Source organism: Cherax quadricarinatus, chromosome 2, assembly GCF_038502225.1.
Source record: "Cherax quadricarinatus isolate ZL_2023a chromosome 2, ASM3850222v1, whole genome shotgun sequence".
Classification (NCBI taxonomy): domain Eukaryota; kingdom Metazoa; phylum Arthropoda; class Malacostraca; order Decapoda; family Parastacidae; genus Cherax; species Cherax quadricarinatus.
This window is the reverse complement of record NC_091293.1, coordinates 61,574,636-61,592,243: the sequence shown is the minus strand read 5'-3', so window position 1 is coordinate 61,592,243 and position 17,608 is coordinate 61,574,636. Positions and strand designations below refer to the sequence as shown.

Below are 17,608 nucleotides of genomic sequence, written 5' to 3'. Positions count from 1 at the left end.
CCCAAGTGCAACAGTTGGGTGTCTTTATTGATGGAACGTTCCGTCTACACTGTACACTTCTTCACTCAACCCTTCAGGGGAGGTTCCTTGATGCTGGTGAGGGGCTCTTGTTCTGGGGAATTGGATCTGTGCTCCTGTTCCCTGAACTGAACCTGAATATCTTCCATCCCTCCACCTGAGCATTCACTTTCTACACATCTTCGAATGAGGACACCATGACCTGCACAGAACTGTACAGATGGTTATGTGCTGGGTCTGTTAAATTCTCTTGTGAAACTCCACACCATTTCACTCTTACCCAAATTCTGGAGTTCATAAAACCATCCCGTTTTAATTTTGGTAATAAAGCAAAACTGTACCACCTCTCCAGAACCAATTTAAAGAAATTTGTACCTGGCTCTTCCTCAAATGCTCCACGCTAAATAACACCTACAACTGAGCTGCCTCTGTTGTTCCCACCTGCCTCCCCTCCTGCGACCAAGCCTGCTGCAAGCTACCCATGAATCAAGACTTTCACCAACTAAGAACGATGCAGTCTTGTCCTCAGACTACTCCTGCTTCTCCAGTCCGCCCCATGAGCGCCTAGCCTCTGGGTTAAGCCCTGGTACTATCTCTTCTACTCATAACCTTCCTCTCACCAATCTACTCTTCCAATATCCTCACTTCCCCGCTCACCCCACAAGGGTTTTACCTAAACTTTCTTGTCTTGTCCGCCCTCCCCACAGGAGCTCTATAATCCTTACGTGTTTAGCTCTTTCCATAATGATGATAATAATAATAATCGACATGGACTAATCCACATTTAGAAAGAGTACTGGGAAGCACTGTTTTATTAATAGAGTTATAAATGAGTGGGACAGAGTCCCAGGTATCGTCAATGAGAAGGGAGAACTTCAGGTAACTTAGAATACAGGGTGGACGGGTACACGAGTGGGTGTGGGTGGGTGAGTTTGACCCGCCTATCATGGGCCAGGTGGTCTCTCGAAGCGTTCTTACAAGACACATCAACCGTTAACGATTTAACTCCTTCGAAGGAGACATAATCAAAATATATCACGCGAAAAGAAGGTCATCTTTTATATTAACAATTTAGTAAGAATATACGTAGACACTGCCTTTAAAAACTGTCTTGAGCACAATACACTAACTACAATGTATTAACCTTATGCTTTAAATTACTATTACTATTGGTGTTATTATTATTATTATTATTATTATTATTATTATTATATTCGTGGGAAAGCTATGTTAAGCTCTGACTATAAATTCTAATATATATTTAGTTGATTTATAAAGTATGAGAGAATATAGTGAAGATGGTTATCACTGTGGTGACTGTGTGGAAACCGTCTCGGGAGTGTATTGTTGTATTGTATTGCTGTATTATGTGGGAGAATATGTGTATAATGATACATCGTAGTGTATAAAACAGCCATGCATTAAAGAAGATAACCTCGAAGACTGGCTGATAAATGTCTGACGCAACACACTTCAAGCCTAGTGGGCAGGATGTACACCGTGATGTATGTTTCTCAGCGATGTGTATGTCTCTCAGTGATGTCTCGCAATGGTGTGTATGACTCTGTGTGCAGGTGTGTTTTACGTAGTATAGTTGTGTGCAGGTGTGTAGGTGTGTGTTACATCCGTCCTGGAAATGTTGGGAAAGGCCGGCGTGAGTCTCCCCTTTCACCAAGCCTGGCCTGCCTGCCTGCCTGCCTGCCTGACCTGCCTGCCTGCCTGCCTGCTTGCCTGGCCTGCCTGCCTGCCTGCCTGCCTGCCTGTCTGTCTGTCTGTCTGTCTGTCTGCCTGTCTGGCCGGCTTGCTGCCATGCCTGCCTACATTCCAGCCTGCCTGCGTTCCTGCTTGCTTGCCTAGCCTGCCTACCTACCTTCCAGCCTACATGCAAGGTCACTGTTTCTCAACAGTAGCACCACAAATACCATGGACCGAATTGTAGGAGCCACCAGTCCCACGTCATTAACATATATTAACTCATATATTATCCAGCATATTAACATATATTACCCAGTACATTAACACATACAATACCCACACATTAACACACATTATCCAGTACATACTAGCCAGTATACTCAGGTTAACATAACCAGTGTCAGAAGACATACACTGTTTCCTGAGGAAGTAACTACCATCATGGGGAAGTAACTGAGGAAGTAACTACCATCATGGGGAAGTAACTGAGGAAGTAACTACCATCATGGGGAAGTAACTGAGGAAGTAACTACCATCATGGGGAAGTAACTGAGGAAGTAACTACCATCATGGGGGAAGTAACTGAGGAAGTAACTACCATCATGGGGAAGTAACTGAGGAAGTAACTACCATCATGGGGAAGTAACTGAGGAAGTAACTACCATCATGGGGAAGTAACTGAGGAAGTAACTACCATCATGGGGAAGTAACTGAGGAAGTAACTACCATCATGGGGAAGTAACTGAGGAAGTAACTACCATCATGGGGGAAGTAACTGAGGAAGTAACTACCATCATGGGGAAGTAACTGAGGAAGTAACTACCATCATGGGGAAGTAACTGAGGAACTACCATCATGGGGAAGTAACTGAGGAAGTAACTACCATCATGGGGGAAGTAACTGAGGAAGTAACTACCATCATGGGGGAAGTAACTGAGGAAGTAACTACCATCATGGGGAAGTAACTGAGGAAGTAACTAGCATCATGGGGAAGTAACTGAGGAAGTAACTACCATCATGGGGAAGTAACTGAGGAAGTAACTACCATCATGGGGAAGTAACTGAGGAAGTAACTACCATCATGGGGAAGTAACTGAGGAAGTAACTAAGATCATGGGGGAAGTAACTGAGGAAGTAACTACCATCATGGGGAAGTAACTGAGGAAGTAACTACCATCATGGGGAAGTAACTGAGGAAGTAACTACCATCATGGGGAAGTAACTGAGGAAGTAACTACCATCATGGGGAAGTAACTGAGGAAGTAACTACCATCATGGGGAAGTAACTGAGGAAGTAACTACCATCATGGGGGAAGTAACTGAGGAAGTAACTACCATCATGGGGGAAGTAACTGAGGAAGTAACTACCATCATGGGGGAAGTAACTGAGGAAGTAACTACCATCATGGGGAAGTAACTGAGGAAGTAACTACCATCATGGGGGAAGTAACTGAGGAAGTAACTACCATCATGGGGAAGTAACTGAGGAAGTAACTACCATCATGGGGAAGTAACTGAGGAAGTAACTACCATCATGGGGAAGTAATTGAGGAAGTAACTACCATCATGGGGGAAGTAACTGAGGAAGTAACTACCATCATGGGGAAGTAACCGAGGAAGTAACTACCATCATGGGGAAGTAACTGAGGAAGTAACTACCATCATGGGGGAAGTAACTGAGGAAGTAACTACCATCATGGGGAAGTAACTGAGGAAGTAACTACCATCATGGGGAAGTAACTGAGGAAGTAACTACCATCATGGGGGAAGTAACTGAGGAAGTAACTACCATCATGGGGGAAGTAACTGAGGAAGTAACTACCATCATGGGGAAGTAACTGAGGAAGTAACTACCATCATGGGGAAGTAACTGAGGAAGTAACTACCATCATGGGGGAAGTAACTGAGGAAGTAACTACCATCATGGGGAAGTAACTGAGGAAGTAACTACCATCATGGGGAAGTAACTGAGGAAGTAACTACCATCATGGGGAAGTAACTGAGGAAGTAACTACCATCATGGGGAAGTAACTGAGGAAGTAACTACCATCATGGGGAAGTAACTGAGGAAGTAACTACCATCATGGGGAAGTAACTGAGGAAGTAACTACCATCATGGGGGAAGTAATTGAGGAAGTAACTACCATCATGGGGGAAGTAACTGAGGAAGTAACTACCATCATGGGGAAGTAACTGAGGAAGTAACTACCATCATGGGGAAGTAACTGAGGAAGTAACTACCATCATGGGGGAAGTAACTGAGGAAGTAACTACCATCATGGGGAAGTAACTGAGGAAGTAACTACCATCATGGGGAAGTAACTGAGGAAGTAACTACCATCATGGGGGAAGTAACTGAGGAAGTAACTACCATCATGGGGAAGTAACTGAGGAAGTAACTACCATCATGGGGAAGTAACTGAGGAAGTAACTACCATCATGGGGAAGTAACTGAGGAAGGGGGAAGTAACTGAGGAAGTAACTACCATCATGGGGAAGTAACTGAGGAAGTAACTACCATCATGGGGGAAGTAACTGAGGAAGTAACTACCATCATGGGGGAAGTAACTGAGGAAGTAACTACCATCATGGGGAAGTAACTGAGGAAGTAACTACCATCATGGGGGAAGTAACTGAGGAAGTAACTACCATCATGGGGAAGTAACTGAGGAAGTAACTACCATCATGGGGGAAGTAACTGAGGAAGTAACTACCATCATGGGGGGAGTAACAGTTACTGATGGTGCTGGAAGTTCCTCTTATGTGCAAGAATGTGTAATATCACTCTCATGCTGAGTCAGCAGTACTGCATTTAGAGGATTATTGTCGACAATAGTCAAGAAAAAGTGCTAATGACAAAAGAAGCTTTTGCTTTGGCAACATATCCCTGAGTAGTTTGATCAAGTCATGGCTTAATAAAGCTCTACTCAGAGCGAAACGCTTTCCCAGTGAATGCTCGTTGTGTAACGTTCGTTCGAAAGATATTTAGTGACGCCTCTTAAGTATCGTAATCAACACAACGCTGAGTTATTATCGCCGTTACAAGATCTGTCAGAGTGAAAGTGGACAAAGGACACACATGAGTGTCGTGTAAATAAAAACAAACAAAAATAGAGAGCGAGTATTGTTTTGTCCAATTTTCCGTAGGTCTGAACAATTCTGCCCAGGTAACTTACCAGTTTCTAAGAAGTGAACAGTTTGGTTCACAGTCTCGACCTTTGCGGCTGTGGCCACAGACAATACCACGGTGACACTGGTACTTACTACCGCGAAGAAAGTTAGCAAACAATGTTTAATGATACTGGCACTGTTGAGGAGGTTGAGAAGAGGTGATTACTCTTGCGTTAGTGTATACAGACACATGTAAATATGGGAGTTGTTGGTCTAGCAGTTGGTCAAAGTGTAGAGACCACTGACTCGGTCCCTCGATCATACTGATGTGAGTCAGCAAGACAAGCGGGAGGCTCTATGAGCAAGAGAACAGCAGTGCAGTCTGGTAGACTGTAAGAAACAAGAGAGCAGCAGTACAGTCTGGTAGACTGTAAGAAACAAGAGAGCAGCAGTACAGTCTGGTAGACTAAAAGAAACAAGAGAGCAGCAGTACAGTCTGGTAGACTGTAAGAAACAAGAGAGCAGCAGTACAGTCTGGTAGACTGTAAGAAACAAGAGAGCAGCAGTACAGTCTGGTAGACTGTAAGAAACAAGAGTACAACAGTACAGTCTGGTAGACTGTAAGAAACAAGAGAACAACAGTACAGTCTGGTAGACTGTAAGAAACAAGAGAACAACAGTACAGTCTGGTAGACTGTAAGAAACAAGAGTACAACAGTACAGTCTGGTAGACTGTAAGAAACAAGAGTACAACAGTACAGTCTGGTAGACTGTAAGAAACAAGAGTACAACAGTACAGTCTGGTAGACTGTAAGAAACAAGAGTACAACAGTACAGTCTGGTAGACTGTAAGAAACAAGAGTACAACAGTACAGTCTGGTAGACTGTAAGAAACAAGAGAACAACAGTACAGTCTGGTAGACTGTAAGAAACAAGAGAACAACAGTACAGTCTGGTAGACTGTAAGAAACAAGAGAGCAGCAGTACAGTCTGGTAGACTGTAAGAAACAAGAGAACAACAGTACAGTCTGGTAGACTGTAAGAAACAAGAGAGCAGCAGTACAGTCTGGTAGACTGTAAGAAACAAGAGAACAACAGTACAGTCTGGTAGACTGTAAGAAACAAGAGAACAACAGTACAGTCTGGTAGACTGTAAGAAACAAGAGAACAACAGTACAGTCTGGTAGACTGTAAGAAACAAGAGAGCAGCAGTACAGTCTGGTAGACTGTAAGAAACAAGAGAACAACAGTACAGTCTGGTAGACTGTAAGAAACAAGAGAGCAGCAGTACAGTCTGGTAGACTGTAAGAAACAAGAGAACAACAGTACAGTCTGGTAGACTGTAAGAAACAAGAGAGCAGCAGTACAGTCTGGTAGACTGTAAGAAACAAGAGAACAACAGTACAGTCTGGTAGACTGTAAGAAACAAGAGAGCAGCAGTACAGTCTGGTAGACTGTAAGAAACAAGAGAACAACAGTACAGTCTGGTAGACTGTAAGAAACAAGAGAACAACAGTACAGTCTGGTAGACTGTAAGAAACAAGAGAACAACAGTACAGTCTGGTAGACTGTAAGAAACAAGAGAGCAGCAGTACAGTCTGGTAGACTGTAAGAAACAAGAGAACAACAGTACAGTCTGGTCATGTCAACACTCACCGCCTGGACAGTGATAGAGGTGATCATCCGCCTGTAAGATGAAACAAAAGAGAAGAGTTATTATCATGGTAACACTAGTTACTAATTAACAACTTCACTCAAACTAAAGTAATGAATATTAAAGATAAAATAAAAATCCTCATATAAAGATAAGTAGAAACAAAAAAATCACTACTAAAACAAGAGATGAGTCATGAAATATCCCTGAACATAAAACGTCTGACAAACTCCTGTAAAACCCACGAACTGGTTATTGAAAAAACTAGACAAGTTAACCTGATGAGATAGTTCGTAACCAAGACCAGATCTATATCTGATTTACCTGGTTTAAAGCCTATGTTGACAGTGGTTTAAAATACCGACAACCTGATGATCAAGACACATGTGCAACACTTAGGTGTCTTTATTGTTGATATGTATAAGTAGATCTAACTGTTGTATATATATGTATAAGTAGATCTAACTGTTGTATATATATCTTAATCATCAAAGTATATCTGCTACACGTGGGTCATTAAGGGTGAATTTCACCTCACAGTCAACAGTCAACGATACTTTAATACTTAAAATATTGATTAATGTATATAAGAGAGATTAAATTAAATTATCAATGTATATACACAGATATATGCACCTCTCCGTGTATATACACACAGATATATACACCTCTCCGTGTATATACACACAGATATATACACCTCTCCGTGTATATACACTTTATGGTGTACAATAAGATCACAGGAAACAGGTTACATATAAACATGCATTATAAGCATGATGTATATACACAGAGAGAAATACCTCATATTGTATATACACCGAGAGACAGACTTGATAGTGTACATTACCTTGTTTAGTACTCATAAATGTAATCTAAATAATACTTGGCTGCCAAACTTATATCCCCCCAGCATCACGGTGTATCCCCCAGCATCACGGTGTATCCCCCAGCATCACGGTGTATCCCCCCAGCATCACGGTGTATCCACCCAGCATCACGGTGTATCCCCCAGCATCACGGTGTATCCCCCCAGCATCACGGTGTATCCCCCCAGGATCACGGTGTATCCCCCAGCATCACGGTGTATCCCCCAGCATCACAGTGTATCCCCCAGCATCACGGTGTATCCCCCCAGCATCACGGTGTATCCCCCAGCATCACGGGGTATCCCCCAGCATCACGGTGTATCCCCCCAGCATCACGGTATATCCCCCCAGCATCACGGTGTATCCCCCAGCATCACGGTGTATCCCCCCAGCATCACGGTGTATCCCCCCAGCATCACGGTGTATCCCACAGCATCACGGTGTATCCCCCAGCATCACGGTGTATCCCCCAGCATCACGGTGTATCCCCCCAGCATCACGGTGTATCCCCCAGCATCACGGTGTATCCACCCAGCATCACGGTGTATCCACCCAGCATCACGGTGTATCCCCCAGCATCACGGTGTATCCCCCCAGCATCACGGTGTATCCACCCAGCATCACGGTGTATTCCCCAGCATCACGGTGTATCCCCCCAGCATCACGGTGTATCCCCCCAGCATCACGGTGTATCCCCCAGCATCACGGTGTATCCCCCAGCATCACGGTGTATCCCCCAGCATCACGGTGTATCCACCCAGCATCACGGTGTATCCCCCCAGCATCACGGTGTATCCACCCAGCATCACGGTGTATCCACCCAGCATCACGGTGTATCCCCCAGCATCACGGTGTATCCACCCAGCATCACGGTGTATCCCCCCAGCATCACGGTGTATCCCCCCAGCATCACGGTGTATCCCCCAGCATCACGGTGTATCCCCCCAGCATCACGGTGTATCCACCCAGCATCACGGTGTATCCCCCAGCATCACGGTGTATCCCCCCGCATCACGGTGTATCCCCCCAGCATCACGGTGTATCCACCCAGCATCACGGTGTATCCCCCAGCATCATGGTGTATCCCCCAGCATCACGGTGTATCCCCCCAGCATCACGGTGTATCCCCCAGCATCACGGTGTATCCCCCCAGCATCACGGTGTATCCCCCCAGCATCACGGTGTATCCACCCAGCATCACGGTGTATCCCCCAGCATCACGGTGTATCCCCCCAGCATCACGGTGTATCCCCCAGCATCACGGTGTATCCCCCCAGCATCACGGTGTATCCCCCCAGCATCACGGTGTATCCCCCCAGCATCACGGTGTATCCCCCAGCATCACGGTGTATCCCCCAGCATCACGGTGTATCCCCCCAGCATCACGGTGTATCCCCCAGCATCACGGTGTATCCCCCAGCAGCACGTTGTTTCCCCCAGCATCACGGTGTATCCCCCAGCATCACGGTGTATCCCCCAGCATCACGGTGTATCCCCCAGCATCACGGTGTATCCCCCAGCATCACGGTGTATCCCCCAGCATCACGGTGTATCCCCCAGCATCACGGTGTATCCCCCCAGCATCACGGTGTATCCCCCCAGCATCACGGTGTATCCCCCAGCATCACGGTGTATCCCCCAGCATCACCCCCCAGCATCACGGTGTATCCCCAAGCATCACGGTTTATCCCCCAGCATCACGGTGTATCCCCCAGCATCACGGTGTATCCCCCAGCATCACGGTGTATCCACCCAGCATCACGGTGTATCCCCCAGCATCACGGTGTATCCCCCCAGCATCACGGTGTATCCCCCCAGCATCACGGTGTATCCCCCAGCATCACGGTGTATCCCCCAGCATCACGGTGTATCCCCCCAGCATCACGGTGTATCCCCCAGCATCACGGTGTATCCCCCAGCATCACGGTGTATCCACCCAGCATCACGGTGTATCCCCCCAACATCACGGTGTATCCCCCCAGCATCACGGTGTATCCCCCAGCATCACGGTGTATCCCCCAGCATCACGGTGTATCCCCCAGCATCACGGTGTATCCCCCAGCATCACGGTGTATCCCCCAGCATCACGGTGTATCCCCCAGCATCACGGTGTATCCCCCAGCATCACGGTGTATCCCCCAGCATCACGGTGTATCCCCCCAGCATCACGGTGTATCCCCCAGCATCACGGTGTATCCCCCAGCATCACGGTGTATCCCCCCAGCATCACGGTGTATCCCCCAGCATCACGGTGTATCCCCCCAGCATCACGGTGTATCCCCCAGCATCACGGTGTATCCCCCAGCATCACGGTGTATCCCCCAGCATCACGGTGTATCCCCCAGCATCACGGTGTATCCCCCAGCATCACGGTGTATCCCCCAGCATCACTGTGTATCCCCCAGCATCACGGTGTATCCCCCAGCATCACGGTGTATCCCCCAGCATCACGGTGTATCCCCCAGCATCACGGTGTATCACCCAGCATCACGGTGTATCCCCCAGCATCACGGTGTATCCCCCAGCATCACGGTGTATCCCCCAGCATCACGGTGTATCCCCCAGCATCACGGTGTATCCCCCAGCATCACGGTGTATCCCCCAGCATCACGATGTATCCCCCAGCATCACGGTGTATCACCCCCCAGCATCACGGTGTATCCCCCCAGCATCACGGTGTATCCCCCAGCATCACGGTGTATCCCCCAGCATCACGGTGTATCCCCCCCCCAGCATCACGGTGTATCCCCCAGCATCACGGTGTATCCCCCCAGCATCACGGTGTATCCCCCAGCATCACGGTGTATCCCCCAGCATCACGGTGTATCCCCCAGCATCACCGTGTATCCCCCCCCCAGCATCACGGTGTATCCCCCAGCATCACGGTGTATCCCCCAGCATCACGGTGTATCCCCCAGCATCACAGTGTATCCCCCAGCACCACGGTGTATCCCCCAGCATCACGGTGTATCCCCCAGCATCACGGTGTATCCCCCCAGCATCACGGTGTATCCCCCAGCATCACGGTGTATCCCCCCAGCATCACGGTTTTTCCCCCCAGCATCACGGTGTATCCCCCAGCATCACGGTGTATCCCCCAGCATCACGGTGTATCCCCCAGCATCACGGTGTATCCCCCAGCATCACGGTGTATCCCCCAGCATCACGGTGTATCCATCAGCATCACGGTGTATCCCCCAGCATCACGGTGTATCCCCCCGCATCACGGTGTATCCCCCAGCATCACGGTGTATCCCCGAGCATCACGGTGTATCCCCCAGCATCACGGTGTATCCCCCAGCATCACGGTGTATCCCCCAGCATCACGGTGTATCCCCCAGCATCACGGTGTATCCCCCCAGCATCACGGTGTATCCCCCAGCATCACGGTGTATCCCCCAGCATCACGGTGTATCCCCCAGCATCACGGTGTATCCCCCAGCATCACGGTGTATCCATCAGCATCACGGTGTATCCCCCAGCATCACGGTGTATCCCCCAGCATCACGGTGTATCCCCCAGCATCACGGTGTCTCCCCCAGCATCACGGTGTATCCCCCAGCATCACGGTGTATCCCCCAGCATCACGGTGTACGGTGTATCCCCCAGCATCACGGTGTATCCCCCAGCATCACGGTGTATCCCCCAGCATCACGGTGTATCCCCCAGCATCACGGTGTATCCCCCAGCATCACGGTGTATCCCCCAGCATCACGGTGTATCCCCCAGCATCACGGTGTATCCCCCAGCATCACGGTGTATCCCCCAGCATCACGGTGTATCCCCCAGCATCACGGTGTATCCCCCAGCATCACGGTGTATCCCCCAGCATCACGGTGTATCCCCCATCATCACGGTGTATCCCCCAGAATCACGGTGTATCCCCCAGCATCACGGTGTATCCCCCAGCATCACGGTGTATCCCCCAGCATCACGGTGTATCCCCCAGCATCACGGTGTATCCCCCAGCATCACGGTGTATCCCCCCAGCATCACGGTGTATCCCCCAGCATCACGGTGTATCCCCCAGCATCACGGTGTATCCCCCAGCATCACGGTGTATCACCCCCAGCATCACGGTGTATCCCCCAACCTCACGGTGTATCCCCCAGCATCACGGTGTATCCCCCAGCATCACGGTGTATCCCCCCAGCATCACGGTGTATCCCCCAGCATCACGGTGTATCCCCCAGCATCACGGTGTATCCCCCAGCATCACGGTGTATCCCCCCAGCATCACGGTGTATCCCCCAGCATCACGGTGTATCCCCCCAGCATCACGGTGTATCCCCCAGCATCACGGTGTATCCCCCAGCATCACGGTGTATCCCCCAGCATCACGGTGTATCCCCCAGCATCACGGTGTATCCCCCAGCATCACGGTGTATCCCCCAGCATCACGGTGTATCCCCCCAGCATCACGGTGTATCCCCCAGCATCACGGTGTATCCCCCAGCATCACGGTGTATCCCCCCAGCATCACGGTGTATCCCCCAGCATCACGGTGTATCCCCCCAGCATCACCCCCCAGCATCACGGTGTATCCCCGAGCATCACGGTGTATCCCCCAGCATCACGGTGTATCCCCCAGCATCACGGTGTATCCCCCCAGCATCACCCCCAGCATCACGGTGTATCCCCCAGCATCACGGTGTATCCCCCCAGCATCACGGTGTATCCCCCAGCATCACGGTGTATCCCCCAGCATCACGGTGTATCCCCCAGCATCACGGTGTATCCCCCCAGCATCACGGTGTATCCCCCAGCATCACGGTGTATCCCCCAGCATCACGGTGTATCCCCCCAGCATCACGGTGTATCCCCCAGCATCACGGTGTATCCCCCAGCATCACGGTGTATCCCCCAGCATCACGGTGTATCCCCCCAGCATCACGGTGTATCCCCCAGCATCACCCCCCAGCATCACGGTGTATCACGGTGTATCCCCCAGCATCACGGTGTATCCCCCAGCATCACGGTGTATCCCCCCAGCATCACGGTGATACCCCCAGCATCACGGTGTATCCCCCAGCATCACGGTGTATCCCCCAGCATCACGGTGTATCCCCCAGCATCACGGTGTATCCCCAGCATCACGGTGTATCCCCCAGCATCAAGTTGTATCCCCCCAGCATCACGGTGTATCCCCCAGCATCACGGTGTATCCCCCAGCATCACGGTGTATCCCCCAGCATCACGGTGTATCCCCCAGCATCACGGTGTATCCCCCAGCATCACGGTGTATCCCCCAGCATCACGGTGTATCCCCCAGCATCACGGTGTATCCCCCAGCATCACGGTGTATCCCCCAGCATCACGGTGTATCCCCCAGCATCACGGTGTATCCCCCAGCATCACGGTGTATCCCCCAGCATCACGGTGTATCCCCCAGCATCACGGTGTATCCCCCAGCATCACGGTGTATCACCCCCAGCATCACGGTGTATCCCCCAGCATCACGGTGTATCCCCCAGCATCACGGTGTATCCCCCAGCATCACGGTGTATCCCCCAGCATCACGGTGTATCCCCCAGCATCACGGTGCATCCCCCAGCATCACGGTGTATCCCCCCAGCATCACGGTGTATCCCCCCGCAAGCATCACGGTGTATCCCCCAGCATCACGGTGTATCCCCCAGCATAACGGTGTATCCCCCAGCATCACGGTGTATCCCCCAGCATCACGGTGTATCCCCCCAGCATCACGGTGTATCCCCCAGCATCACGGTGTATCCCCCCAGCATCACGGTGTATCCCCCCAGCATCACGGTGTATCCCCCAGCATCACGGTGTATCCCCCCAGCATCACGGTGTATCCACCCAGCATCACGGTGTATCCCCCAGCATCACGGTGTATCCCCCCAGCATCACGGTGTATCCCCCCAGCATCACGGTGTATCCCCCCAGCATCACGGTGTATCCCCCAGCATCACGGTGTATCCCCCAGCATCACGGTGTATCCCCCCAGCATCACGGTGTATCCCCCCAGCATCACTGTGTATCCCCCCAGCATCACGGTGTATCCCCCCAGCATCACGGTGTATCCCCCCAGCATCACGGTGTATCCCCCCAGCATCACGGTGTATCCCCCCAGCATCACGGTATATCCCCCCAGCATCACGGTGTATCCACCCAGCATCACGGTGTATCCCCCCAGCATTACGGTGTATCCCCCCAGCATCACGGTGTATCCCCCCAGCATCAAGGTGTATCCACCCAGCATAACGGTTTATCCCCCCAGCATCACGGTGTATCCACCCAGCATCACGGTGTATCCCCCCAGCATTACGGTGTATCCCCCCAGCATCACGGTGTATCCCTCCAGCATCAAGGTGTATCAACCCAGCATCACGGTATATCCCCCCAGCATCACGGTGTATCCACCCAGCATCACGGAATATCCCCCAGAATCACGGTATATCCCCCCAGCATCACGGTCTATCCCCCCAGCATCACGGAGTATCCCCCCAGCATCACGGAATATCCCCCCAGCATCACGGAATATCCACCCAGCATCACGGTGCATCCACCCAACATCACGGTATATCCCCCCAACATCACGGTATATCCCCCCAGCATCACGGAATATCCCCCCAGCATCACGGAATATCCCCCTAGCATCACGGTGCATCCACCCAACATCACGGTATATCCCCCCAGCATCACGGTATATCCCCCCAGCATCACGGTATATCCCCCAGAATCACGGAATATCCACCCATCACGGTATATCCCCAGCATCACGGTATATCCACCCAGAATCACGGTATATCCCCCCAGCATCACGGTGTATCCACCCAGCATCACGGAATATCCACCCAGCATCACGGAATATCCACCCAGCATCACGGAATATCCACCCAGCATCACGGTGTATCCACCCAACATCACGGTATATCCCGCAGCATCACGGTATATCCCCCCAGCATCACGGTATATCCCCTCGTAATCACGGAATATCCACCCAACATCACGGTATATCCCCCAGCATCACGGTATATCCACCCAGCATCACGGTGTATCCACCCAGCATCACGGAATATCCACCCAGCATCACGGAATATCCCCCCAGCATCACGGTGCATCCACCCAACATCACGGAATATCCCCACAGCATCACGGTGTATCCACCCAGCATCACGGAATATCCCCCCAGCATGACGGTGTATCCACCCAGCATCACGGAATATCCCCCCAGCATCACGGTGTATCCACCCAGCATCACGGTAAATCCATCCAGCATCGCGGAATATCCCCCCAGCATCACGGAATATCCCCCCAGCATCACGATGTATCCACCCAGCATCACGGTATATCCCCCCAGCATCACGGTGTATCCACCCAACATCACGGTATATCCCCCCAGCATCACGGAATATCCCACCAGCATCACGGTGTATCCACCCAGCATCACGGAATATCCCCCCAGCATCACGGACTATCCCCCCAGCATCACGGTGTATCCACCCAACATCACGGTATATCCCCCCAGCATCACGGTGTATCCCCCAGCATCACGGTGTATCCCCCCAGCATCACGGTGTATCCCAGAGCATCACGGTGTATCCACCCAGCATCACGGTGTATCCCCCAGCATCACGGTGTATCCCCCAGCATCACGGTGTATCCACCCAGCATCACGGTGTATCCCCCCAGCATCACGGTGTATCCCCCAGCATCACGGTGTATCCCCCAGCATCACGGTGTATCCCCCAGCATCACGGTGTATCCCCCAGCATCACGGTGTATCCCCCAGCATCACGGTGTATCCCCCAGCATCACGGTGTATCCCCGCAGCATCACGGTGTATCCCCCAAGCATCACGGTGTATCCCCCAGCATCACGGTGTATCCCCCAGCATCACGGTGTATCCCCGAGCATCACGGTGTATCCCCCAGCATCACGGTGTATCCCCCCAGCATCACGGTGTATCCCCCAGCATCACGGTGTATCCCCCAGCATCACGGTGTATCCCCCCAGCATCACGGTGTATCCCCCCAGCATCACGGTGTATCCCCCCGCATCACGGTGTATCCCCCCAGCATCACGGTGTATCCACCCAGCATCACGGTGTATCCCCCAGCATCACGGTGTATCCCCCCAGCATCACGGTGTATCCCCCCAGCATCACGGTGTATCCCCCCAGCATCACGGTGTATCCCCCAGCATCACGGTGTATCCCCCAGCATCACGGTGTATCCCCCCAGCATCACGGTGTATCCCCCCAGCATCACGGTGTATCCCCCCAGCATCACGGTGTATCCCCCCAGCATCACGGTGTATCCCCCCAGCATCACGGTGTATCCCCCCAGCATCACGGTTTATCCCCCCAGCATCACGGTGTATCCACCCAGCATCACGGTGTATCCCCCCAGCATTACGGTGTATCCCCCCAGCATCACGGTGTATCCCCCCAGCATCAAGGTGTATCCACCCAGCATCACGGTATATCCCCCCAGCATCACGGTGTATCCACCCAGCATCACGGTGTATCCCCCCAGCATCACGGTGTATCCCCCCAGCATCACGGTGTATCCCCCCAGCATCAAGGTGTATCCACCCAGCATCACGGTATATCCCCCCAGCATCACGGTGTATCCACCCAGCATCACGGAATATCCCCCAGAATCACGGTATATCCCCCCAACATCACGGTATATCCCCCCAGCATCACGGAATATCCCCCCAGCATCACGGAATATCCCCCCAGCATCACGGAATATCCACCCAGCATCACGGTGAATCCACCCAACATCACGGTATATCCCCCCAACATCACGGTATATCCCCCCAGCATCACGGAATATCCCCCCAGCATCACGGAATATCCCCCTAGCATCACGGTGCATCCACCCAACATCACGGTATATCCCCCCAGCATCACGGTATATCCCCCCAGCATCACGGTATATCCCCCAGAATCACGGAATATCCACCCATCACGGTATATCCCCAGCATCACGGTATATCCACCCAGAATCACGGTATATCCCCCCAGCATCACGGTGTATCCACCCAGCATCACGGAATATCCACCCAGCATCACGGAATATCCACCCAGCATCACGGAATATCCACCCAGCATCACGGTGTATCCACCCAACATCACGGTATATCCCGCAGCATCACGGTATATCCCCCCAGCATCACGGTATATCCCCTCGTAATCACGGAATATCCACCCAACATCACGGTATATCCCCCAGCATCACGGTATATCCACCCAGAATCACGGTATATCCACCCAGCATCACGGTGTATCCACCCAGCATCACGGAATATCCACCCAGCATCACGGAATATCCCCCCAGCATCACGGTGCATCCACCCAACATCACGGAATATCCCCCCAGCATCACGGTGTATCCACCCAGCATCACGGAATATCCCCCCAGCATGACGGTGTATCCACCCAGCATCACGGAATATCCCCCCAGCATCACGGTGTATCCACCCAGCATCACGGTCTATCCACCCAGCATCGCGGAATATCCCCCCAGCATCACGGAATATCCCCCCAGCATCACGATGTATCCACCCAGCATCACGGTATATCCCCCCAGCATCACCGTGTATCCACCCAACATCACGGTATATCCCCCCAGCATCACGGAATATCCCCCCAGCATCACGGTGTATCCACCCAGCATCACGGAATATCCCCCCAGCATCACTGAATATCCCCCCAGCATCACGGTGTATCCACCCAACATCACGGTATATCCCCCCAGCATCACGGTGTATCCACCCAGCATCACGGAATATCCCCCCAGCATCACGGTATATCCCCCCAGCATCACGGTGTATCCACCCAGCATCACGGAATATCCCCCCAGCATCACGGAATATCCACCCAGAATTACGGTATATCCACCCACCAGCACATTGTAACTACACAAGCACAGTGTAGCCACACCAGCAACCACACACCTAGGTGTGTGGTTGCTGGAGTCATGGTGAAGCCGACATCTAGGTGTCTTTTTCCTTGATTCACTGTGAAGATAATACCTAGGTGTGCCTTGTTGCCGGAGTTATGGTGAAGTTAACACCTAAGTGTGTCTGGTTGTTGGAGTCATGGTGAAGTTAACACCTGGGTGTGCCTGGTTGCTGGAGTTATGGTGAAGTTAACACCTAGGTGTGTCTGGTTGCTGGAGTCATGGTGAAGTTAACAACTAGGTGTGCCTGGTTGCTGGAGTTATGGTGAAGTTAACACCTAGGTGTGCCTGGTTGCTGCAGCACAGTGAAGCTACACCAGCACAGT

The 17,608-nt window shown here is 51.5% G+C and overlaps 1 protein-coding gene across 3 annotated transcripts in view; it reads right to left on the bottom strand.

The window, feature by feature from the left end:
* The window catches only part of uif (sushi, von Willebrand factor type A, EGF and pentraxin domain-containing protein uif), a 452,196-nt gene that overhangs the window by 301,843 nt on the left and 132,745 nt on the right, over window positions 1–17,608 (bottom strand). For all 3 annotated transcript variants that reach the window (XM_053785483.2, XM_053785566.2, XM_070088717.1), the window contains exon 3: window positions 6,481–6,511. In XM_053785483.2, coding sequence (XP_053641458.1) covers window positions 6,481–6,511 — 31 coding nt within the window. The remainder of the gene's footprint in view (window positions 1–6,480; window positions 6,512–17,608) is intronic.